This window comes from Pararge aegeria, chromosome 2, assembly GCF_905163445.1.
Source record: "Pararge aegeria chromosome 2, ilParAegt1.1, whole genome shotgun sequence".
Lineage (NCBI taxonomy): Eukaryota > Metazoa > Arthropoda > Insecta > Lepidoptera > Nymphalidae > Pararge > Pararge aegeria.
This window is the reverse complement of record NC_053181.1, coordinates 2185647-2213621: the sequence shown is the minus strand read 5'-3', so window position 1 is coordinate 2213621 and position 27975 is coordinate 2185647. Positions and strand designations below refer to the sequence as shown.

The 27975-nt window shown below is 34.8% G+C and overlaps 1 protein-coding gene across 1 annotated transcript; it reads right to left on the bottom strand.

The window, feature by feature from the left end:
* On the bottom strand, window positions 1-27975 carry LOC120630055. The gene is made up of 22 exons (XM_039899190.1): window positions 27865-27975; window positions 27536-27779; window positions 26066-26669; window positions 25383-25845; window positions 24214-24427; window positions 23551-23643; window positions 22865-23010; window positions 21629-21789; window positions 15600-15741; window positions 14070-14162; window positions 13398-13545; window positions 11918-12015; window positions 10414-10436; window positions 9846-10005; window positions 9041-9309; window positions 7887-8048; window positions 5953-6100; window positions 4392-4828; window positions 3246-3393; window positions 2234-2381; window positions 1210-1419; window positions 1-183 (listed from the first exon to the last, which is right to left on the bottom strand). Exons 1-22 carry the CDS (start codon window positions 27892-27894, stop codon window positions 41-43), a joined length of 4284 nt encoding a protein of 1427 aa, XP_039755124.1. The 5' UTR covers window positions 27895-27975; the 3' UTR covers window positions 1-40.

Here is a 27975-nt window from a genome sequence, read left to right as displayed (position 1 = left end):
TGTTTATTAATTAGAAATATTTATTTATAGTTTAAATTAGCTAGCGCGCCGCCTTGTCCGCGGCCAGACGGCGAAGCAGGCGGTGTCCCGAGAGGAAGGTGAGGCCACCCAGTGGGAACAGGTAGCGCAGGGTGTCGAACATAGACAGCTGCAGCCACAGCCCTCCGTACAGCGCCAGGGAACCTGCGGGACGGGTTTAAATTGAGATTATAGCATTATATATTTCTTAACGTAGACAATTCAAAATTCAATTTATTTCAAGTAGGTATCATATAAGCACTTTTGAAACTTCAAGGTCTGTTTGTAGTGACACTTTTCCAACATCAGCTAAAACACGGATGGAGGTTATATCATATTCTATTCCTTAACTTACGGAGGGGCTTGGACACTTGTGTGGCCAGAACGTGATTTATTTGTAATGTTTTCGGGATGACACCTGTGGTAGAGATAACTATTGGCAAAGTGTTGACTCAGGTTACTGCCCATTGTCTCTTAATCTCTGTCGCCAAGTCAATATATTTAGTGGCCTTTTCGGTGCGTTACCCACTGCTATGTCTATGATATAAACGACTATGTTAATTTTATCCAATATCGTTTTATGTCTGGTCTATTGTCATGTATAGTATTATCTGTTATAATGGTTCTAACCCAGTAGATTTTAAAGTTAACGTTTTCAAAAACTGTATTTGGTTTTTATTAATAGTATGAAATTTTTGTTGCAGTGAATTAATATAGATGAATAAATCCATAAATAACTTGTAAAGTTTGAAGTGTATCCATAAATCACTGGTAAGGTTTGAAGTGTATTTAAATAACTTGGTCTTGAATAGAAATCTCGAAAGCTTCCGTTTCAGGAAACAACTCCCCGCGCCGCAGTCACTCGTTACATATTTACATATTTGTATACGAGTAATATATTTGTGAATTACATGTTACAGGCTGAAACTACATGTTTAAGCCTTAGAATAGAAATATTGTCTTTTAAAATAATTTTATTCATTTCGCTACCAACATATACTTATAACCAATCCAAATTATTATTTTTAAATAGCGGAAACAACACAAACGTCTGACGTGAGCGTTACTTCAGTTAGAAAAAAGATCCGAGTTACTCCCTAGACGCGCCTGAAGTTTTACTTCAAAATGTAAGGGTAGGCAGTGCTTCTGTGCACGTATGAAGTGCACGCCACCGATCACGACTATGAGTACCTCCGAGCGCGGCGTGGAACAGAAGCGCGCTGGGCGAGCAGGGGCACAGCGAGAAGTTGAGGCCGAGGCGCGCCCACAGCAGCAACAGTAGCAGCAGCGGCGCGGCGCACGCGCACGCGAACACGTCCGACAGCACGCGCGCCGGCCGCGCCTCCGCCGCGCGGAACGCGTGCCGCACCTCGCCCAGCGGCCCGCGCACGGCCGGCGAGCCTGCGACGTCACGACACACAACTACACTCCATGGTTTTTACAACAAAAAAAAAACAAATTGAAATTCTTTATTTGCATAAAACATTGTAGGTATACATGTCTAGTCATAATATATGACATGCAAATCTTAATTTAAACAAATTCATTTATGTAAGAACTAAAAAAAACATCAAAATATAATAAAAATTTCAATAATTTTACTAATTCATTAATTTCATTAATTTTACGGAATAATAAATTTATAAACATGGAATGTCAATTAAAAAATAACATATTAATTACATTAGTACCTAAATAAATTATATTTTATCATCCAAGAACTCCCTTACCGAATAATAATAGCATTTGTCCAAACATCTATAGGCGGTCTTACGTTGGAGGGAGAGGAAGGAGACCCCACTCCTCCCTTCTCTCCAAACTAAGATTACTTGAGATTTGACCCCCCCCCAACATCTCACGTATTTTATGAATGCCCCCTAAGAAAAGAAAAAGTTAGAAGTGTTGAGATTCGAGGCCCCCCCACCCCTCAGAAGTAAAGTCGAAGTCCTACCCCACTGGGCTATCACAGCTTCGTGCTGCACAAACCAACGCATTTGTCATATAGTAGTAGAGCTTTTGATGTGAAACATCTATAGGCGGAGGGTGAACATGATTGTGGGCGTGGCGACACAGGCGGTCCACATCAAGTTTGCGACTCGCTGAGCTATATTTGTTCTTCTACGCATCTACTCATTTCTGATTGTTTTTATTATACATTTTTTCCTTCTCTAGTTTGAAAAAAGGTGCGAGTTCCTGGAGTGTGCTGGCTACTAACCTAGGGCGATTGCGTCCCTGCCGAAGTTGAGCGCGAGGTCTGCGAGCTGCCAGGAGACGGGCGCGGCGACGGCGCTGTCACCCAGTAGGAGAGTCACGGAGTACAGTCCGCTGGCGTGGCTCAGGTGCTTCGAGATCGCGCCCACGTTCTGCGGGAAGCGATACCATCTCTTACAATTTTTTTTAATTTATTAAATAAATAAATGTACTGCGACAATACACACATCAAAATTCTAAATTCATTTGTTGCAAGTAGGCCTAATATTGGCACTTTTGAAACGTCAAGTCTGTTTGTAGTGACTCTACCACCGGTTCGGAAGGCAGATTGTACAGAGAAGAAGCCGGCAAGAATCTCAGCAGTTGCTCTTTTCTACCATCAACAATTTACATTTTACATTTTAACATTCATTTTTCTATCTTGTGAGAGATGAAAGTTTGAACGTGAACGAACGAAAAGTGTTTTAACATATTCTTTAAACTTATGCATCTATCCCCTAAGTAAGCGTAGCTTGTGTTATGGGTACTAAGGTGACTGATGTATATTTTTATGTATAATATACATAAATACTTAGAATATAGATATAAACTGGGTGTTTATTATTACACTGAAAAACATTCATGCTCATCACACAAACATTTTCCAGTAGTGGGAATTGAACTCACGGCCTTGGGCCCAGAAAGCAAGGTCGCTGCAAACTACGTCAATCGGCCGTTAAAAGTTGGAACTACATGCAAAAATACGAGCCAAGAACTAGAACTCGTGGACTAATGTTAAATAATTATCAGTATCTATAAAGAATATTGTAACTTTATTATATATATATATATAAAGAGGACATCTACGTATGTTTGCGTCAGAACCGACAACTGTATTCACGATAAGTACCTACATATTTGTGATATTTGAATAAACTTAATTTAACCAGATAATCCGTTATAATAAAACTTTTATACTACATCGGTCATCTTGGTCATCATGCTCAAGTGTGTTTAGTGCTCAAGGGCTACGTTACCAGGTCGACTTTGTACGTCTTGGAGTTGTCGGGCTCAGCCACGTAGATGGCCTCCTCGGGGCCCGCGAGCGGCGCCACGCGAACGAACGCCTGCTGTAGCAGAACCGGCTTGTTGAACTTGTCGCGCACACTGAACTTCAGGCTCACTCTGTCGCGGAAACATTTGCATATATAAGCAAGTGCAGTTATCAATGACATTTAAACTCCTTCGCTTTTGTTTTTAGTAATGAAGGTTCTCAATCGGAACCTAAAAATCTTTTCTAAAAACTCGTAACTAGTTTGTGAACAATCAATCAATCAATTTTTATTTTGCTTGAATATGGTACATGCAACATGTTTAAAAAGGTGTTAATTATTTTTTATAAGTGCAATCAATCAATCAATCAATTTTTATTTTGCTTGAATATGGTACATGCAACATGTTTAAAAAGGTGTTAATTATTTTTTATAAGTGTCACATATCCTGCAAAGATTGGCGTGCAAAATTTGTCGTTAATCATTATATAAATTTTCCACATTAAATAACAAGTCCATTTAAATAAATTAAAAGTAAAACGACAAAAAAAAAGGAAACGAAAATAAAAAAATAATACTTAAAAGAAAAAATGAATTCATGAATGTCTATAATAATTATAAAAAAATTCCATTTAGGTATGATAATAAAGTATATCCAAAAGTTAATCAAATAACACTGGTTTAAAGCGCGCAACAGGTAACAGTTTGCGCATCTGGCAAGTGGTTGTAAATAAGTACAGCCATACAGTGTGCACTTTTAGATAAGCTGTGCTATGTATACACGGTTTTTAACATAGTTTTTTGTAGGTACTTAATACTAAAAATAAGAAATAAAATAACGCACGTAACGTAGACGAAGAGTTTAAATAATAAGAGAAGTTAGAAAAAAATACAGTTTATCTGACGACGGCAATAGAAACAGACATGAAACTACAATGTTTCCTACTAGATGGCGCTACAGTCGCTATAAGACTGATGTAAAAGGCATATACTAATTTCGGCATCGACGGTAGGAGAGCCGTAGCTTTATTGGTTAAAGCACTCAGGCCGCCATTGCTACAGAGTAGCAGGTTCCAATTCTGTCGGAATTTTTTTATAAGAAGACATGAGAGAGACAAAAAAAACGCTTACTTCTGCAAATGGTCCGCCTGTAGTTTCTCGCCGAGTTTGTTCGGATACGCCACAGTGCTGATCTTTGGGCTTGTGGTGCCGTCAACGTCGCCGACGCCGATTTCCACGCTCGTCACCTGTATCTCACCCAGCACCGCCACGTTGAAGCTTGCCGACTTGCTGCCCGCGCTCAGCGATATCTTGTACAGGCCATGCTGAGCCTTAATCTTACTGAGGTTAAGTACGAAAGTCGTTTGCTCGCTCTGTTTCTGGCTTAAGGGTTGTTTGGACAACACGACCACGTCGTCGGCTAGGCGTGTTCCCGATTGGGCCACAACTTCTTCAGGTTTGAGGTTGGGAACGGGTCTTCCTATGAGATCGGTCACTGAGAACTCTATGGTGTCTATATCGGATGTGATGTATTTCCTGTCCTTGAAAACTATGCTGATCGGTGTTGGCTGGGTACAAAATATTAAGATTAGATTTTTATATTAGTTTTATATTTTTGTTGGGCACATATGGATTCTTCTCTTCTCAATTAGAAGAAAATATCCAGTAGGAGTTTTAACCACTTGAGGGTAGGCTTTTTATAACTCTTGCAATGTGTTTCCTTATGTTTTTTATAACTCGTACTGGAGATTTTCTTCATGTTATTTCATCTGCATACCCTGTGCATACCCACTATGCACGCCACTGTTTATCAGAGTTCATCCTTCTACTCCTGTATACTTGAAAGAGAGCTGTCAATTTGTAGAACTGGCAGATGAGCTTCGTTCTACGAGGAAGTTAATCTTGAAAGTGCCTGATCACAAATCCTCCATCGTCAACAGATCATTTACGGTTAAGGCCGTTAGATATCTTTGATGCACAATCTATTGGAACCATCAAGAAACTAGGGTATCCACTAAAGTGGATAACATTAAGTGTGTTTTTTTATTTATTTCTGTATTTCATTTAAAGTGAGGATTTTATATATTGATATAATTATTTATGTTATATATTTACATATTTATAAAAAGTATAAATTTTATTATAATCTAACATGATCAGCATTTATTTACTCTTTAAAATAATTGTTTTATAAATATAACCTAAAATAAACTATTTAAAACGAAATAAAATCTAAAACGTCTTCGGAACCACCGCAGCGAGGTACAGTTCCTAAGATGCTGGCAGCATTGCCCCTTTGAATGGCCAAACTATTCGTTGGCCAAGGTAACTGTCCTTGCTAGCCGTGCTGGTCTAAGAACCGCCCGCAAGAAACTTAGCCGGGTTTTTTTTGTTATCACCATCTCACAGACAAATTAATATTGAGCCATGAAGTTAGTGCAATTCATGGCAAAGCTTTTTCATCATTCGTGTATTTTATGTATTTTTTTATAAGCTTACGTTTGAACTTAGTGAGAGACATCTCTAGCTATTTAGCGGTACGGTAAGATGCACTTGGCGACCTGGGCGGCCCGCCCGTACCGTAGCCGTACCAGTGTGGCAATACGTACAACGGAAGGTTCCGGCCGACCAATTACGGAGACAGGCCCAGGGAAAGAAGAAGATGGCGCCAAATAAATTATTTTTGATGTACCTGTTCATCCGCGAGCAGCATGGCGGCTTCAAGCAGCAGTGCGGCTCCGCGCGGTGACGTCACAGAGCGGCGCGACAGCAAGTACGCAGCGAACTTGTAGCGCTGCCCCTCTGTCAGGGGCGACGGCTTCTTCAGGTTTTTGTACGTTCTATGAAAATGTATCATCATCATCAAAACATCGACCCATTACCGACCCACCACAGAGCACGGGACTGGTGATAATTCCTCCAAGTGCCTCCAAAAACACTAATAAAAATTATAAAAAAGCAATGTGTCATCTCTTGTTTCAAACGTGTTTCATTGTTATATGGACCTTTGAAAAAGTAGATTGTGCGGGAACCATATACTTGTTTGTAACGCACGGGAGGAGACGCGCGGGGGGCCAGGCGAGTCGACGTCGACGGGGACATCGCACGGTCGCGGCGGCGAAAGGCACTCGCAAACGGACCACCGACGACGCGATCAACGATTTTATAGACAATTGTTAACAACGTTGTTATTCTCATTATAACCAGCTTTATATACAGTCCACTTAGTTTTATTTATATACACATCAAAGCGGCCGTGAGGACGCCAACATACATCGAAACTGCAACGTTTCCTACTAGATGACGCTACAGTCGCTATAAGACTGATGTGAAAAGCATATACTAATATCGGCATCGACGGTAGGAGAGCCGTAGCTTAATTGGAGATAGCGCTCAGTTCGCGATTGCCAGAGAGTCGCAGGTTCAAATCCTGTCGGTTCCGAAATTTATTATATGCATTTAAAAGGTATAAAATTGATAATTCCTCCAAGTGTAGGTAAAAACACTAATAGAAATTATAAAATTTTTTAAAAATTAATTTATTTCAAATAGGCCTAATATAGGCACTTTTGAAACATCAAGTATGTCTGTTTGTAGTGACACTACCACCGGTTCGGAAGGCAGATTCTACCGAGAAGAAGCCAGCAAAAAACTTAGCAGTTGCTCTTTTCCAACATTGTTTAACAATTTAACAATCTTTGTTCTATCTTGTGTGTTATTACCTACATTAATACTTATTTACAGATAAACACCCAAAAACTGACAAACATTCATGTTCATCACACAATCATTTTCCAGTTGTGGGAATCGAACCCACAGCCTTGTACTCAGAAAGCAGGGTCACTGCCCACTGCGCCAATCGGCGGTCGAATAAAATAAATATACTACGACAACACACACACTGCCACCCAGCCCCAAAGTAAGCTCAACCTGTGCTATGGGTACTAAGACGACTGATAAATATTTTTATGAATCATATACATAAATAAATAGCAATATACAGATAAACACCCAGAAACTGACAAACATTAATGTTCATCACACAATCATTTTCCAGTTGTGGGAATCGAACCCACAGCCTTGGACTCAGAAAGCAGGGTCACTGCCCACTGCGCCAATCGGCGGTCGAATAGGTTAACAGTTGTTTATTGTTTACGCAAAATTGCAATGAGAGATTCTTTGATACGACGGTAATTTATCTGACCAACCTAAACACTATATTGAAATGCAAAAAACACTTAACTAGTCCAATATAATTGGACACGCCACGGCCGAACGGATAAAGCATGACTTAATGTTTAGGCTGACACGCGCGAGAAGTTGCTGGCACCATTTAACAAACTGAACTAAACATTTGCAAAAGTATATCTAAACTTAATCAATTAATTTCTTTCTTCAGGTGTAGATTCTATGTTATTATTTGCACATTAGTGAAACAAAATATATATGTTGCCGAGATATTAATAACATCTGATATTTTATTTGATTGATCGCTCACCAGCCAAAACTGTGAGTAATCAACACTATCAAATAATGCCTATCTACTGCCTATCGACAGATTGATGCCATAAGTTCAAAAAAGGCCTGATCAAGAATACAATACTGTAAAATAGTCCGGTTACTAACCTGAAGATAGTAGACAGCACTAAGGAAGTGACCGGGAGGCCTCCATCAAAGTGCAGCATTTTAGAGTCTGTCTCATCTGCCGCAAGCAAGGCACTCTCCGCGTGCATTGCAGTCCAAGCATTGCAGCCCATATGTTCGCACAGCGCGAAAACGTAAGCATAGCTGTTCAAAAAAAAAAAAACCATTAGTAATTGCTGTCAATCCTGTGGTATACTCTCTACCCTAAACTGTCAGATTTAAAATTGGAAGGATCCTGTTAGGTTGAAATAGCCCTTACATCTTGTAGCATTGGAGTAGTAAAAGTTTCTGATATTCTGACATTAGAAAGTGCATTTAGTTATATTAATAAATGAGGCATTGAGCTGAGGCCCTCAGTGGTATGTACATTATCTGTTAAATTTTATAGTGTTTGTATACCGCTAGGAGAATTTGGCATTTCACATTTATGCTTTTATATTAAATAAATTTTAATTTATATGAGTATTTGTTAATTGAATAAATTGTTCTTCTTATGGTATTATAATAAATACGAATATAAATATAAACACAACTAAAAGAAAAATGTAACTGAAAAATATGAGTAGATAAACGAAAGTAAAATAGATACTATTTATTATCACCCGAATTGTTGAGTTAATTGCGTCCTGTACCTATTTATATTGAAGGATCTATTCGTCATTACGTTCCGATCCATCATAATGCTCTGAATCCACAATAAAATATTGATACCTTTGATTTTCAAAACAGTTTAGAACGGCAATTCACTACGACATGGCACTAAGATAAAAAATGCAAAATTCTCCTGCGGATGTCTTTTGATACCGCAGCGCCGCCTTTCACAAAATGCGGCCAAGACGGCCTGGCACAAATTGGACTGAATGGACTTTACTGTGGTACCAGATTATTTTAATTTTTTTTTATAGTCATAATAGACATTCTTCTATATGTTCAAACTGTAAAAATGGTTGCCTGGAACTATGCACAAGCTCACATCAGGATGTCCAAAAACTTTTTATGCTGTTCTTATTCACCGTGAACTACAGACATGTTGCAACTAAAGGTGAGCAAAAACTACTCTACTTATCTCTGGTATTATTAATTAGTGACAAGTATTTTTCAAAACAATCAATGTTTTTAAAGATAAATATACATACTTAGCTGGTGTGTCATCCTTTTTCAAAATCTGAATGAGGTTCTTTAAGGAATCTTCTCTATCGTACACTGTGCCTTTGCCTAAAGCCTTCATAGAATATATAGCATGATACACATCTGCCAGGGACGCATCCTTCTTGTCTAGAGTAGCCACAGGTGTCCGTAGAACTTCTGGGCTCAGGTAATTTTGACAACCAGATAGTTCTGCTGCATTTGTTAGATAGAATATTTGTTCTATATTCCCAAGATCATATTTGATTTTTGAAATATCCTGTGAAAATACATACTATAAAGAATTGTGCCATATTTTTTATTATATCACTAAAAGTGTTCAGATACTTTATGAAATGAGAAAAACTACACATAATTAAACATTTAGTTTACACTCATGTCTCACAAAACAAAAAATTCTAAAAGAGAGAGGAAAAGAGCAATCTGCTGAGTTTCTTGCCGGTTCTTCTCAGTGGAATCTGCCTTACGAACCGATGGTAGAGTCACTACAAACAGAGTGATTTGACATTTCATTTCTTAAGTGCTTATAAACTAGGCCTACTTGAAATTAATGAATTTAGAAAATTTTTTTGGACCTTAATTTACAGTTGTTTATTGTCCGTCCTTTCAACTAATTCTATGCTAAATCTCAAGTTGATTGGTTGCTTAATTAGGCTATGAAAAAAAAAAAAGGGACAAACAAACAAACAACACACATTTGCATTTATAACATTAGTAAAGATTTGAATACACATTTATTATTTGAGTACAACCAGATGAACAAGTAAACTTAGTTATACAAAAAAATAAACTTACATCACAGACGTCAGGTAAAGGAGCCTTGAGCAGTGTCAAGCCTTTGAGAGAAAAGTACAGAGCACCAACATCTTTACTCTTCACACCTTCCTCTAGGATTCCTTGCAGCCGCTTAACATCTACTGTTCCTTGTAGTATTGCATTGCTTACAACTACTAAACTTAACACTGGTAAAGCTGAAACATTGGATTAGTCATTAGTAATAGTATACAGTAGAGTAGGTATCTATGGAACACACTATTTAGGCAGGTACCCAAATAGTATTTTGTAATTTCACGAACATTCAGAACATTCATTGGTAGACAGCAAATACAATTACATGCTGTTTCTGTTTATTAGATTGAAATATTATCTGTTGCTAGGAATTTTTTACATGTTCTTTTTTTCTTTGTATATATAGATATGTTTTATGTTTATCTCGATTATTTTATCGAGCATGTTAATATTAGTGTATATGTATTTCATTATTGCTATTTCCTTTAACTTAATTGTGTCACTGGCCCCATTCCCAAAGGTAGCATGGAAGAGATAACTATTGATAATGTACATATTTTCCAGTGCAAGTCACAACGAAAGAAAAATTACACAAATCTTAGCTTGTATGAATCTTTATTTTAAGGGTTCTTATTAGAAAAGCTAGCCTCTAACATAAATATTGTTTGTGAAATAACATAGACTACTAACTGGCACAGATATAAAATATATATAAAATAACTTTATTTTCAAAAAGATTACAAAAATTTATTGCTAGTGGTCTCCACACAAGGTAGCCTGTATCGTGGATATGTCAACCTATATTAAAATTTAGTATTGATCATGATATCCTAGCCAATCAAAGTCCTACTGCTGGTCAGAATTAAAAATTCAGCTCCACGAGTATAGATCACACACAATTTAACGCTATAAAAGCCGGCGGTACGCATAGAATGACGTGGCTTTAAGCACTTCATTTATTAACAATATTTACATTTAAACATAGAGAGATTAATGCTATTAGATGAATTTGGTAGTTAGTGATTTTAAATAATAGCTAGAAATGAAAAATATAGATATTTTTTAATATTTTTATACACGGCAACCACGCTATTTCGTTTGTTACTAAAATCTCAAATACTAACCATAGCGGATCATTTTAACTGTAAAAGGAAAACAGATAGCCTCTGTTTCTTTAGAATATCAATGGTTTTGTATTATTGTTCTATATTTAGGATAAATATTAATTATTTATTACTTCATTTGAACGCCGGTCTTACTCTCACTATATCATATCTTCAATTGACAAATTGTCAATTTGTCATTTATTTGACATAAATACGTCGACGTAGCTATCATAGACATACGAACGAAGAATATAGAACGAAGTTAATAGCCATAAATGGTCTAAGTCTCATAACTGTTGCCACAAAACTTGTGAATTTAATGGAGATGGTGAAAGGATAGCACTACTATAAAAGCTGTCAATTTAGATTAGTCACGAATTTTGTAATCAACATTCAGTTCTGTGTGTCCTAGTCATTAAAAGTGATAATATGTCCTAATATTGTCGGCCCATTATTATAGTGTTTGGCCAACCTTATAGATTATACGTCTGTGGGCGGCCAAAAGAAAAGTAATTTTTTAAGGTGGTTTCTCTGTGGAATTCTCTACTTGAAATTTTTTTTGATAAAAATTCCAAAATTGAAGTAGCCTTTTAATCCATAAAACCTTCATTTGTTTAGCTAACTTAACTGCTGTTTATAAACCATGGCTGCAGTTGCTAAATTACCGTCTCTAATGAACTGTAAGTTGTACGGTGATGTAAATAAAATAATATATAACTTTGTAAATTGCCGAGTTATGTAATTTTCCTTTTTTCATGAAGGTTATGTTTTTATTACATTTGGTTCAACAGAATCATTAGCTAACTAATAACTTTTTTTGCAGCGGCGCTTGCAGCAGCCAGGCCCAAGTTCAACATATTTTTGCAGTATGCAAAGGTAGAACTGGCGCCACCCAAACTTAGCGAAATTCCACAGATCAGGGCTGGTATTGGTAAACTGCTATCCAGCGCGAAATCAGGTGCTTGGAGAAACCAGACAGTTAAACAAGCGACACTTAACACGTTTGTGGGAATGGAGGTGATCTTCTGGTTCTATGTGGGAGAATGTATCGGAAAACGTCACATTGTGGGCTACAAAGTTTAGATCGTGTTGAATGTACTGTAGATAATAATGTATATGGCAAATTAAATTAATAAATCACAGTTGTTTTGTTATTTGAATCATCCCTTTTTCATTACATTGTAAGCCAGTATAGCATGTTAAAGTGTGTTTAAATCTACAGGTAAAACTAAGATTGGTTTCTATGTAAAAAAAACGATTCTTTTGAAAACTTTTTCCAATTTGCTATGTATGTAGGCTTGGTCCCCTCAAGTACAATATGTTGAAGTATGAACATATTGTACTTGAGGGGACTTGAGCAAATTTTTTCGGAATTAAATTTAACCAGTATGGAATAAATATAACCGGTGAAAACAACAAAATGCTGATTAGTGAGAATAATCACAATCTACTCCATGATTCAAATTTTAGAGCCGGAAATGTGGACTAGAGATGAACTGAAACAAACAAACAGTGTAGGTTCCTTCGGTCATCCAATCTCAGGCAATAAACTATGTCAATGAGTACATATATCCCGGACAAAGCAAAGCCATTGTGGATCACACAATCAAAGAAATGGAGCGACAAATTAAGATTGCTTGGAGCAAATATTGGGCATTGAAACATATCTTTAAATCAAAAATACCCTTAGCAATGAAAAAGAAGGCAATGGACACCAATATATTGCTAACACTGTATGGGTGCCAAACTTGGCCTTGAACAAAAAAGCAATAAATTTTTTAAAAAGGGCTGAGCAACGTATGCTTTGCTTGAGATTAAGTGACCACCGTAGAAATACCAAAATAAAAAAGAAAACACAGTTAATTGATGCTACGGAACTGGCTTGCAAACTAAAATGGTGATAAGCGGGACATATGGCGCGCTCTGAAGATGATTGGTGGAGCGAGCGAGTCTTGCACTGGTGGCCCGAACCAAAGGCCGCGCAGAAGACCGCGCGCTCGTTGGAGAGACGACATTGAAGCTGTCGCAGGACCCACTTGGACAAGGTTGAAGATGGAGGAGGCCTTTACCCGAAGATGGGTACCCAATTAACTTTAATTCATGTCTATTATTTGTATTTTTTTTGTAATGCAATGTTTAATATGTTACTTCGGATTATATGGCTTATTTATATATTTATTTATTTATAGTTACTGCATTGCATTAAACAAGGAAACTTGATAATTTGAGAGGCTGCATTGTCCCACAAGAATAGTAGAAGGATCATAAATCTTGAGATGACTCTTTCTGGATGCCTGATTTATCTCATAAATAGATCTGTATTTTTTTGGGTAATATTAAAAAAAAATTAAGTAAATAAAATACTTTTTTACTATTAACTACTTTTATATTTAAGAACTTATAAATACTATTTACAATGGGGCACACAACTCCATGAAATCGTAAGGATTGCACGCACTGGTGAGTTTAAGTTCACTTTCTAGCTCAGGAGGCCCTCTTAGCCAAAGCCTGTCTCTGTAGTAATTGGCACACGACATGAACTCCCGCTCAGTGTATCTGCCTATTTCCACTGGCACAAACGGATCTAGGTGTTCGAATCCCTGAAAAATAGAATTATTTTAATATTATAAACTTGTCAGCCTTGCAGTAGCAGCACTAATGTGCTTACTATCTTGTTTACTGCAACGTTAATACAACATATTTTTCACAATCTGTTAGCTTCCCAGTACAGCAATAAACATGGTGAATATCAAATAGGATACAAACACTACCCTCATGCATTATTCAAATAATAAATTTAAATTCTTAAAAATGATATTACGTTTTTAGTAAGAGGTTAGATATAACTAAAACTTGAGAATCCTATCTTTTAAAACACCTGAGGACCATTTTGTCTTGAAGCAATGTTAATTCATCAAAACTCAATAAATTATCTATTCTTAGCATAATTTAATGTTGGAAAGCTACGGACAATTTCTTAGGTGACAAAATCTACAGTCTGTCGCATACATACAGTATATGTGTACAAAGTTACAAAAAGTTACGGTTCTAAATGCACACATCCTAATAAAATCACCATCAACAATATTTGGATGCTGTATTATCTTAATGAAAGTTCATGCACCTTTTGATAAAGCAGATATTTGGGTAAGTAGTTCTCTTGACGATCTGCTGGTACTGCTAGTTGATCTGTTGTTAGAACAATGACACCATTACTCTGTAAAGGAGAAAAAATTAATTTATTCATGTTAAATAAACATAGATTTTAAAATTTTAATCCAATTTGAATTATTTTAATATATTATATTAGTATATCTATTTATAGTAGGTTTATTTTTATACGTAGCCAATTCGCGATAACCTGGCAGGTTTCAATAGCAAGTTTTCCTTCTTCTTTTACAAGCCCACGCACACAGACATCGCCTATAGTAATTTACTACACTATTAATTACTCACAACATTTTAACCTATAGATGGCAAATGCGTATAGTATTTAAGATACGTTTATACGTATTTAAGATACGTTTATACGTATTTAAGATACGTATTGAGCATTGAATTGTATTTTTACCACTTTATACTTAAGAACCCATAGCAGATCAAGCGCTCTTTTAAAGAATTTGCTACGGGCCCCGCGCTTGCTTAATCAGCCACTGCGAGTACGGCTAAACCGTGATGTAGGGTGGCAACCGTTACTTTACGTTTACTGTTACCATTAGCGTTTAAGCCGAATGGCGAAGTTGCCCTAGCTATTGCTATTTTAGCAGTAATAGGTAAAAAATAAATAAAGAGTTGAAGGCTCGGAGCATAGTCGCTCCGTAGAATATACTCATAGCGACTCTAAATCAAGTTAGCGTACTGTATGCGACCAATCGATTGCACGCCGCTGCGTACGTACGTACGTTCGCGCACATACACGTTTTGACGCCTTGGTTTGAAGACTGTTAGACTTTTCCACCTGTTAAAACCGCTAGTCGAGCTTTTTATTAGAAAAGACAATTCTACTAGTATGCTCTTCGTAAGTCGATTTAATGATGCTCTATGTTGTCACATGATAATTTTTGGTTGCAAAAACATATTATTATTATATATAGTATATATATAGTACTTTACATTATACAAACGATAAAGTGCGATATGTGGAACTGGTTGAAACGCGATCATTTTTTTTTTTTAGAACTACCCATCATATTTTGTATGTAGCTTTAAAAATACTTACCTGCTTATAATTCCGAGCGCTGAACGATAAATACCGGTGTACGGATAAACCCGATTGGGTTTTTGTTACGCCGTAACATATGTTATTATTATGTTAACATAAAAATGTATATTTTTCATTAAGTTAAATTAATTAGAAGTGTAAGTTGCGTGAGGATTTTTATTTATTCCATTATAAGTTAGCCCTTGATTGCAATCTCACCTGGTGGTAAGTAATGTAGTATAAGATGGTAGCAGGCTAACCTGGTAGAGAGTATGGTAGTCATACACCTAATTGGTTTCTACGCGTCATCGCACCGGAACACTAAATCGCTTAGCGGCACGTCTTTGTCGGTAGTGTGGTAACTAGCCACGGCCAAAGCCTCCCACCAGAAACAAGAAGAAACAGAAAGATTTACAGCCTTAAATAAATATTATCTCGCAGAAGCTAACTAACCCAATCATTTTTAGTGATATTCATGAACGGCGCTGTAAGACTGACTTCTTCTGGAGTGACCTTCTTCTTTGTTGTTGTCCTGAGCCTTGTAAGGGGATAGAAGAAACTGTTGAAGCCATCGATTGCAACGAAAGTCTTGCATCTGGAAAACAATTTTATTTCTCATTAATTCACATGAAAAATTATATATTCATTAAATCAATACATTGAAGATATTTTAATTTTTTTTTTTCTATAATCGAAACTAAAGCCAAATTTTCACCAACGACAATTTTTAAAAAAAAAAAATAAAAAAAAAAAAATAATAATATAATTTATTTCTCAAAAAACTTACATTCTAATAAAACAATAATTATTTTAGTAAGTACTTAAATAACTAGTCTAAGGATAATATTTATGTGCTATTAGGCGTACTTATTTTCTTACGGATGGGGTATCCTTTTTATTTTAATGTTTTATACAATACATAGCTTCTGAAGCCAAACTAAGATAACTTGTGCTTCAGCTTCAGTGCCACCTCCCCTGGGTGTATTTAAATAAACAAAATTTGGCCAGATATCATTTACGAGAATTTAAAATTTGATATCTAGGTACCTACTTATACAAAAAACAAAAGTCATAATTACAATTTATATATAAATAAATAAATACATATTTCTGTACTTGCTCCTCTCTAAAATAAATAAATAAATGTTAAGATGTGTGTCTGTTGGATGTGTGTATAATGTTGTCGAAAGAGAGGGTGTGTAATGGTGTGTGTGTGTGTGTGGAAGGTAATGATATGTAGATAGAAGGTAAGGTAAATATATGATATGTGATATGTTATTTTAAAATAGTTAGTAGATTTTCAGTATCTTCATAAGATAAGCTAAGTAGGTAAGAAATTACTGTTTTTTTACAATTTGTTTTGTTGAGTGAGTAGATATGTGTCAATTCATTAATTTTATTATAAAGGTGAGGGCCCTGGAAATAGTAAAATTTTTTAATAAATGAGGTATTCGATACTTTTGGTCTTTTAACTACAGTATGTTTTCTGCGTTTATTTAAATAGGAAGTATCATATATAAGTTCCGTGTGTTGCTTCAGTAAGACACTTAATATGAACAACTTTCTCACTGAAAGAACTTCAAAGTTTTGATAAAGCAAAGCTGTTGGATACAAAAAGGGCCGAAAAGATGAAACCTTTAATATTGCACGTTGAGCGACTTCTACTTTCTTTATAATACTTTTAGATGCTCCACCCCATGACGAGATGCAATAAATTATTAAAGATTGGCACAAAGCCATGTATATCCGTTTCAAAAGTTCGAAATCGACCACGTATCTTACGTTTTTAAAGATATAAATCATTTTGTTTAATCGACCACTTAGAATATCGATGTGTTTTTTAAAGTTTAAGTTGCTGTCTAGGGTCACACCTAAGTACTTAATATAATCGACTCGTTCCAATATTGGGCATGAGCAAGGGACAGTTTTAGGGTCAGCACATGCATGTGAATAAAGACAAAGGTTAGTGGGTAGGCTTAGTATTCGCATCGAAAAACTTACATATTTGGTTTTACTTATATTGAGTGATAGAATATTATTATGTAACCATTTGGTAACGGCGTTGAAGCCTGATTGTGCTGCATCGAAAACTTCAGTCCAAGTATCCGCAGCAAATACTAGGGCAGTATCGTCTGCATATGAAATTATTTGCCCTTTCTGCAGTTGGACACGTGTGAGAAAATCGATATACACCAGAAATAGGGTCGGTCCCAGAATACTGCCTTGCGGTACTCCGTGGGTGACCAGCCGATAACTACTGCAATAGGAATCTACTCTCACGCACTGGTATCGATCTGATAAGTAGTCCCTAAAAAGTTTAAGCTGAAGGCCTCTGATGCCAATGTGTTCTAGCTTTTTAAGTAATATAGATATAGATACGGTATCAAAGGCCTTAGCCAAATCCAAAAATATACCAATACATTTTTTTCCCTGATCAAGGTTGGTAGCGATGTAGTTGGTTAAAGAATGCACTGCATCATCCGTGGACTTACCATGTCTAAATCCAAATTGATTTTGAGAAAGGAAATTATTCTTTTCTAAGTACTCAATTAATCGTTTATTAATAATTTTTTCTAAAATTTTCGATAATGATGGCAAGATGGAGATTGGTCTATAATTGTTAAGGCTATTTTTGTCACCATTCTTAAATATCGGCCTAACTTCTGATTTCTTTAGAGCATTAGGAAAAATACCTTTTTGTAGACAACCGTTAAAAATATGCGTTAATGGTATAATTAGGTGATTCCTACAATGTTTAAGTAGTTGGTTGGAGATTCCATCCCATCCGACAGTGCATTCATTTTTCAAATTAATTATGAGATTACTAACTTCATTTTCATCCGTATCCAACAACACAAAGGATTTTAATTGACTTTGAAAATTCCAACCCAATTCCGAGTTGGTATTATTTGCATTATTAAAACTTTCAGCCAAATTCCTACCAATATTTATAAAATAGCTATTTATATTATCAACTGATGATTGTGGTGAATCTACCAAATTTAACAACTCTTTATTAAACCCTGTTTGCTTTGTGGTATTCATGATACCTTTCAGTACCTTCCATAACTTTTTATTATCATTTTTTGCCATATTCACCTGTTCCTTATCATAATTTCTTTTAAGTTTCTTTAATAGAGTATTACAGAAATTTCTGTAACGTTTATATATTATCATATTTGTTTCATTTTGTGGAGAACGCCTGGCCTTCTCATGCAATTTATCTCTGTGACGAATGCATCTAAGAAGGCCAGGTGTTATCCAAGGTTTAATAATTTTCTTACGTCTAGACAATGCGACTATCTGAGTGTTATTATTTACAGCTGTTCTTACTTTATCAATTAGATAATTAAGGGCAGTGTTTGGTTCGGGACAATTTAAAATGGGAGTAAAGTCAATATTTGCTACGTCTAAATATAATTTTTCTGTATCGGTTTTTTTAATACTAGTTATAGCATACCGGGTGAAACTCTGTTTTAATTGAATACTGAATATTACAGGTTTATGGTCAGTTAATAAAGTCCGTGGAACTAAGGTTAATGAGGGATTTTTTGTTTTTAGTAGAACATGGTCGATGCATGATCCACTAGCATCTCGCGTAACAAAAGTGTGTGCTGGTAATAAGCCATGAAATGCAGTTAAATTTAAATATTTTTCCGAGTTAGAGTCCATTCTATCCGGGTTTATATCAATATTGATATCCCCAATAATTACAATGTTCCTGTAGTGTGAATTACTTTGAAGAATTGTATCCAGGGAAGATAGAAAAATATCAATTGTTTTGTTTGATGGAGAACGATAGATTGTAATTATAACCAAATTTTGTAATTTTAAAACAAGACAGTTTGCATCTTGGAACGAAGGTTCATCAATTATGACTCTGTACTGTTCTTTAAAGTATACTACTATCCCATCATTTTGGTTTCGATGATTTTTGGTTGCTATTGAGTTGAAGCCACTAATTAGTGGCAGGAACATTGTATTTGATAGCCAACACTCTGTTAGAACTATTAAATCTAGATCTATTTTAAGCCTTGACATTAAAACCTCAAAACCATTCATATTACAATTAATACTCCGAATATTTTGTGTGACCATTGTAAAACTATATTTTTTAAATGACTTAATGTACCTATAACAGTCTGCGACTTCACAAGTTATTTTTTTTGAAACAGACACATTGTCTAAGTCATTTGCTATTTCATTTATACTATTGAATTTTATAATTAAAAACAAATATTTTTAAAGTATTGTATTGTCTTTTGACTATGTAAATACTATGTATAAGTTTAATCAAAGGTGAATAGGTATACTTATTCATCATAATTAGTGTGTGGCGATGTATGTGTAAAAAATTGTAAAGTCTGTTTTTGTGTATAATTTTGTATAATAGTGTAAATATGTATATGTATAAGAAAAATATAAAATATAGGTAAAAAATAAGAAAAATATAAGAGAAGGTTATTTTGTGTCTTACAACTATAGTCGTAAAAATATAATAGGCCCGTTTTGACATTTGTCATCGCGACGTAACTAGTTATGGAACCATAAGACTCTGTACTCGATACTCACGATAAATCAATTCAAGTTTGTATCAGTACTTGATTGATATTATTATGTATTGTAAAGTGTTCGTTCGTTCAAAGTATTCCTTTAACTCCACAACCAATACGCGTGACTGGCTGTTGATTATACGTCGACTTTTCAACATGTTGAAACAGAGTTAGTACTATATAACAACAAACACAAAAATCGAGTCAAATCACTATGTTTAAATTAATGTCCAAAATAGAAAAGCCATAGTTAACGTAATAGTAAACGGGCGCACAGTCAACTTTACAAGATGAGGAACGAAAAACTGCGCAGTGCGCGCGGGGACGCTTCAGTCATGTGCCGCTTGGTCAGACACATCAACTCAGACTCATTATTTAGAACCCATTTTGAGAACCAAGCTTATTCTTTGCAGTAAAGATAACTACACCATATTTAATTTCGATATTCAGTAAAAAAATGGTTACAGCTCTAGTATAAAAAAAAAAAAGACTGAGAACGTAACTGTTTTCGGAACGTTTCGCAACAATTATAAATTGCATGCTACTATGAAGTAAGCGCAAAAAGAATACTCGCGATATATTCTTTCATATTATTTAACGTCCCAAAAAAATTTACGTATTTTTTAAAACACTGTATGTAATTGATTTTAATTTTTTTGTTTCTTTCAGTTTCGTTCCAAGTTACATTCTATGGTCTTGCACAAATGTCAAAACGGGCCTATTACATTTTTCCGACTATAGTCATTTTTTCTTCCGAAGGTTCTCGAGATCCGATTCGTTGCTTACTTTTATCTGTGGTGATTTTTCATCTTTACGTAGATATACAACTCCTCTAGATGTCCAGCAAAACATATAATTATAATTTTTTTGAAAGTTTCTTGCCAAGTAGTACAGTTTTTGGTTATTAGATGTCAAAGTCTCAGAGATGTAAATAGGCTTTTTGGGTATAGAGTAATTTAAATGTGTTGTATTTAATTTTTCACTCTTAGGTTTTGATTTATTAAAATTTTTGACTTTGGTTATGATTTTTTCTTTCATGATGACACTAGATAATTCCGCAATGATAGGGTTTGATCCATCTTTAGAATTAATTCTATATACATCTCGAATGTCCGAGCCAATCAGATCAATTTGCAGAACCTTCCCAAGGTTTTTAACAGTGTCAGCAATGTTCTCTTTAGTTTCTCCACTACTTTTTGGGATATTTCGAATTTCTATTCCAGCACACCGAGATTTACGTTCCAAGTTTTCGATTTTCTCCTCAAGCTGTTGAAAAATTATTTTGTCATTTTTCATTTCTGTCTGACTATCACGCTGAAACCACTGCATGAATTCAAATGCACGATTTGAGGTCATATTACGAGATAGCACGGGCACCCATCTATTTACTGACTTGGGTCAACGTTGCTTACTCAGCAATATCGATGAATCCTAATATGTAGTGCTGCTGTTAAGCCAATTGAGCTGAGAATTGAATTGTTATAGGGAATTCAAAGTATTTCGAATTAGGCAAAACGTCTGCCTAATGGGCATTTTAAGCAAAAGAAGAAGAACGGGCATTTGCGATTGGCAATGTTTAAATTATTTGAAATAGTTGGTTTCAAATAGTGGGTGATTAAAGGTAGGTGTAGAGGTGCGCTGCAATTTGAAATTTACTCGGGCGAAGCAGCAGGGCACATCTAGTTTTTAAAATATTCGTAGGGTTACAATAGTATTTGGAATCCTGAAAGTTTATATGTGTGAGTGTGTGTGTGTGTGTGTGTGTGTGTGTGTGTGTGTGTGTGTGTGTGTGTGTGTATTTTTTTGTGAGTGGTTGTAACGGTAACTAGTAAATGCAATATTGCATTGTAATAGTTGCATATCATATATATTTCGGATCCTCTTAATATAGAGTTAGTGCAGAGTATATAGGTTATAAAATCTACACACTTTTTGCTGTTAGAAAGTAGTTTGATCTCCTTGATGAGAACATCAATGACGTCACAGGCGTATTTGACGCGCGTGATGCCGTGCTCCACTAACTCTGCTAGCGGTGCCCCCGCATCCGTCTTCTCACGTTTACTCCACACGTACTCCTGTGATATTTTCAGCTGTGAAACAATAATACTGTTTATTACAGAGATGATGCTTTGCCAGCCTGAAGTCTGCTTTCTGAAAGGAAGAAATGGTGAAGTACGTGAGAAATATATACCTACGCTACCTAAGATTTGCTCGCTCGCAATCGCGGAGTCATTTTCGAGTACAGTAATACCCCGCTTTACGCGAGGGATTCGTTCCGGAAAAAATTGCGTTAACTGAAATTCGCATTCATCGAGGTTTATGATTAAACATAGTCAAAATTTAATACAAAAAAATACGAATCATTTAAATCAATCACTTTAATTCTAAGAACACTTTATGTAATACATACTATTAATTATCTTTTACGGAAAAATACATATTGTCTTTTGTATTTTGGGTATAGCTTTTTTTTACGTTCTTGTAAAATACGTTCATAACACCCAACACTGTTTTTAATTGTTTGACACACGGTGAAGACACCATAGGGAAGTTGATGCCTACATTATGTTGATGACTACATTATGTTTATACGAACTCTTTTGCGTAATGCGAGGCATTTTAGCGCGAAATTTGAAATTCGCTTTATAGTGAAACCGCGCATAAGCGGGGTATTACTATATAGAAATACACGACCCGCAAACTAAAATGGATCTTATTACTATCAAAATTAAAGTCAAAATTACTCACAATTCTTCAGCTGCTACTATACTAATTGACTGACCAAGCCGATGCCCTACCTGTTAGTGGATTATGGTGGATAAGTGGAAAACTCTCACCTATGAACAGAGCAACAATTCTCATACATTTGAGGCGTAGGTGTTCCACGCCCTTCAGCCCGGTACACAGCATTGCAACAATGCTGCTTAGCGGCAGATATAATACACATACAGTGGCGTGCACTTCATACATGCACGAAAGCACTGCATACCCTAAAATTTATTTATAACTCGTATAGGAGGAGATTTATTGCCGTTTTATGCAATTTACTGCTGAATGCATACCCTGGTAAGAAACCTAGTGCAAGCCACTGTACACATACACATACTATGTCTTGTTTATAGAAAAATGTGCAAAACTGATGTTATAATGTAATTTGGTACATACATCTCCTGATTTCAAAAGTACTTGATTCTGCATCTTGAAGTGTAACAGCCACGCAGCAGCGTCCAGTGGTATGTCAACCAAACCTTCACGACTCTGTGAGTTGGACATTTCTTTGTGTCGAGGCACCCTTCGCAACCATTCTGACACTGGAAAATAAGCAAGTTTAACTGAAGGAACTAAAACTTATACAAGTCTGCACACATACTTTTTTTTGGGTTTTTTATTTATTTATTAGATTAGTATGATCCAAGGAATATCTTAAGGTATAGAGATGGTACTCAATAAATAGCAAAAAAAAATTGTTTAAATTTACTTTTACAATGAACCCTGAATAAATTAATAACAGTTTACCAATAAACATTCAGGTGAAGTTGGTTTTAAAAAGTCCAATCTCGTTCAACCTATATGTTAGCTGCAAGTGTATTTAGTTGTATCTGATCTGTATGTAATTCTTTTTGTTTAATTTTTTTATGTATTCAGTTTAAAATAACTATAAAACCTGTGCATTCTCGCTCTTGTCCTTATCCTGAGGTTATGTAAAGATTGCTACTAAGCGATAAGGCAGCCTTATTCATTCTACTTTCATTCTTTTTATATTACACAAACTTCATTGTGGTGTACAAATAAAGAGTTTAAATAAATAAATGTTATAGCCGTTAGGATAAATAATGGATAAAAACACTTACCCCATGGTATGTGGACAATCAAAAAGCCATCCTCATAAGCAAAATGCAATAGGTGTGCAAGAGTCAATGACTTGCCAGTTCCTTTTTCACCATCTGACATGGATTGCTAAGGAAAGTAGATTTTTCTTATTTATTCATGTAGGCCTATCACAGGCACTTATGAAGCGAATTACTTAAATATATCCATAGTTAATTCAATCCAATAAATAGATAGCTATATCAAACATACTACTGTAATCATTCTAAGATTTCTTTAACAGAAGACTCAAAACCAACAGTTTTTCTGTTAAAGAAATCATAGAACTATTCTGAAGTATGAAATCTCCCTCTTTGCCCTTGGAGGGTGCCTTCCTCCTTGGAGAGAACTTCAAGCTAGGTGGCCCGTTATTCTTATCAATTTGTCAATTTGGTATTAAGGCATTTGATTGTTTTCAACATAACAATATGGTCAGAAAACTAAACAACTATGTAATTTGGGATACACCTAAGTCTTGATTTACTGAGTTCATTGCTAAATGAAAAAGTTGACATAAATAAAAAGAGGCTGACAGTTAATTTGCCATCATAAAAGATTTTCTGTGTTTCTTATTTACATAAATGATTTTTACCTTTCTTAGGAGGATTCAGGATAGTATTCATGATAATCGTTTATAAAAAGGATACATAGCACATATCTAACAGCCGGTTTGTTTAAGTCTGTGGCTTTAATACAGTTGATGACATCAAGAGCTGGATGCCGAACCATCAATGCTGTCTCTGTGAATGTTTTGGCCTGTTTGGTGAAACTCTTCGGTAAACCGCCATGTGAGAATAGTTGCTTGCATAAATCATTATTCATAGTGTAGAATAGACCTATTTGATTTTCATTTTGCTGCGTCTAGAAAGTAGACAAAATTGTTGTTTTTCTCATTTAATGTATAAATGAGTTGTCATATTGAGGTAGCGGTTATAGTACTTCAATTTTGGTGCTTTTTCTCGCTTTTAAAATGCAGTGATATTTTGTTCGAGATGAATCTCCATCTCCCAATCAATCTCACGTGAGATTTTCTTTTCTTACCCAAATCCCAGTTTTATCGGTTTATTCGAAATAGCATGATTGATCTATAACGTTCTCAAATAAGATGATGCCTGTGCCCAGCAATGGGACGTTAAAATAGAATAATGATGATATAAAATAGGTGTTATTAATAATATACAAAAATTACTTACAGGAGAAGCTTCAGATGTTCTAAATGTAAGCGCTTGTGAGTATCTTCGGCTAAGAAACCTTATATTACGCGACAACATCTTGTTTAAAAAAGTTTAATCAAAATTCGTAAATCTTAACCTAAAAATGCAATAAAATAACAAATAACTGTCACTGTCACACTTCCATGTTTTTTTTTTAATTTATGGCCATGGATTCAAGGAGTTAATGCCTTAAAAAAAATATTACAGTTTAGCTTAAAACACTTCCATGAACATAGTAACTCTCGTAGAGAGAGAAGACAGAGAAGTAAACAACTTCTCTGTCTACGGTAACCCTTTAAAAAAATGGTTTGCAACACAGTCTGCGTTTCCATCTCGATAAAGACCCCAAGTACAATGAAACACATCAATAGATTACACAACCGCCGTGCGGCAGTGTGGTTGTTTTCTTAAAATGCATGCAAAATGCATGGGCAGTTCCTATTTTTATAGCCTAATTTCCTGGTTCCTTGCTTTAATATTTCCATAAACGTTAGTATTTCAGTAAGAGAAAAACTATTTATAATTAAATTTTTGGAGAAGTAAAATAAAATCTCAAAATAAAATATATATTATATTATCACAGAAAACTTTACTTTTTAAGATTTTTGTTGTTGTCTCTTCTTCTTAAATAAACTTGTTGGTCTTGTATCATATTTTATTTTATTTTTATCAATATCTGATCTTTCAATGACATCTTGAACAATTATAGTCTTCGAATTATCTACATGAGTTGTATATTGAGGCACTTCAGTTGATTTTGTAACTTCATTGTTAAAGATTTTGTTTATTTGAACATCATTATATTTTGATTTTTTAAGTATAGAATTGGTTTCATTGCTAAACAATGTTGAATATGCTTCATAAACATCACTTGGTTTTATGATACCCTTTTCTTGTTTATAAGGTTCTTTGGAACCTTCAACATTTGAATGTTTGAAATTGATTTCTATAGTGATATCATCATTATTTTCAGCAAAGGAAACTTTTCTTCTAATTTTCCTTGAATTATCATCACTTTTAATCGAATCTTCCATAACTTCATCTTCTTCAATTATCTCATCTAACCTGAAATACATTTTATATTAAATAGTAAGATAGCAACACAATAATGAAATAGCAGTAAATAGATTCATATACAATATTTGCAGATTGATGTGCAAGGCAATGCAAAGGCAATATCAGTTAAAAAAAGAAAAGAAAATGAGCTTGTGACTCATTTTCTTTTCTTAGCTTTAAAAGTAGTTTAATTTTGAATGAAATCAATTTTAATATTTTAATTTTTCACCTCTCCATCTCATCTTCTAATTCATCAAGCTGCTCCATTTCATCTAATCTAGACAATAAATCAGCTTCTGTTTTGGTTTCAACTCTTTCTCTATTTTTAATGGTAGACAACTTTTCTTCAAGCATTTTTTGCCTGTCAATAACTTGTAGCAACAAATCAACGTTTGAAGTGTTCTTTGGAAAATTATGAGTGATTTGTGGTATGTTTTGTCCTTTATTTGGATGTTCTTGTCTAATATTACTGACATCATCTTCCTTTATTATAAATGAGTCATATTCATTTTTGTTACTATCGTCAAGTTCTTGTTCAATGTTTTCATGAGCTAGTTCATTTTCTAATTCTTCCTGAAGCTCAAGTTCCTCCAATCTTGACCATAGCTCATCATCAGTAATACCACTTTGTTCAACTTCTTCCTTTTTCTTATTTTGGTAATATTCTCTGACTCTTTTTCTATGCTTCTCCCTCCAAGCCCTGTCTTCTTCTTCATTGCATTCTTCAATAATATCTTGGCCTTGAATATCATGAAAAATTCCCTTACCAAAAGATATTTGACTTTCAAGATAGTCTTTTTCTTTAACAAATGTCTCCAGTTTGTTTTTTGCATCTGTAATAAAAAATGACATCAATATATTTTGCAGGTATTGAGTGGCCGTGCAGCATTATATTTTCAGGCTGGTGTAGCCTAGCAAGAGTGGTGTGGCTTAGTTATGCAACATCTGGGCACAAATCAAATGATATTTATTAAATTAGTAATTCAATATTAACCAGTTAAATAATTAGTTGATTATTGATCCAGTTTACAATTTTATTTGAATGGCTGAACAATTTTAATAATAATTTTAAAACAAAGGTACCTGAAATATATTAAAGCTCAAGTAGCTAAAGGTAGAAGCTATCTTATATTTGAATTTTGGATTTAATAAATCTTAGTTTGAGCAGCATTGAGTCTGACAATACTAAACATTGTTGCAATAACATAATAAACATAATAAAATGAAATACTTAATACACATGGGCACTTGAAAGCTATACAAGGATTCCTAAAAAGCAACAGCAGCTAACCCCTAATTTAAGGCTTAGCGATACTGAATACTGTAAAAACAAAACAAACGCAGACAAAATTGCAGGCAACAGCTAGTTAGTAATATAATATAATGTACACTGAACTTTTTGAAACATGTTATACTTTAGAAAGTAATGTTTGCATTACTGTTGATGCGACAAGTTATTGCATGATATAATGATTAATACAATTTAATTTTCCTATGACTAAATAAAATAGATGATAAAAGATCTGTAACTTCTGCTTTCTAATTTCCATCTGACCTATAGTAGGGGTACTAAGAAATCAAGATAGGATTGGAGTCTCCTAGTCAAGTTAGCTTCACCTAAGGCAACATTATTACATACTATCCAGAGGGATAATCGTCAGAGATGGTTAATATGTAAAAACCATTTTAACTTACATACCATTTATTCTATGAAGCCTCAGTACTTCAGCTTGTTTTATAGAACATTTAGTAAAGTAGTCAGCTCCTAGAGCAACAGTTACTTCATTTGTATGCTTGAGAGTCCCTCTAAATAGTATCTTGTTACCTATTGGTACTAATATAGGTACAGTCAATTTATCCGAGTATACACTTAAGTCTAATGAGCTTAAGTTCTGCAAATATTCTTCCCAGAATTTTATATTCTTCTCACTTTCGTGCAACTTCTAGAAAATATAAACATGTTAGGTTATGTATGGAAAAGTAGTTCAGGTAAATCATTTGAAATAACTTGTGGTAAAAAGGAACTACATTTTTGTAAATATCACCAAGTATGTTCATGTTAGGTAACTATTTCTTGATTCAATTATTTACTAAAATTTTAAAATTTCTTACACAAACAGCAAACAGAAAATAGAAATA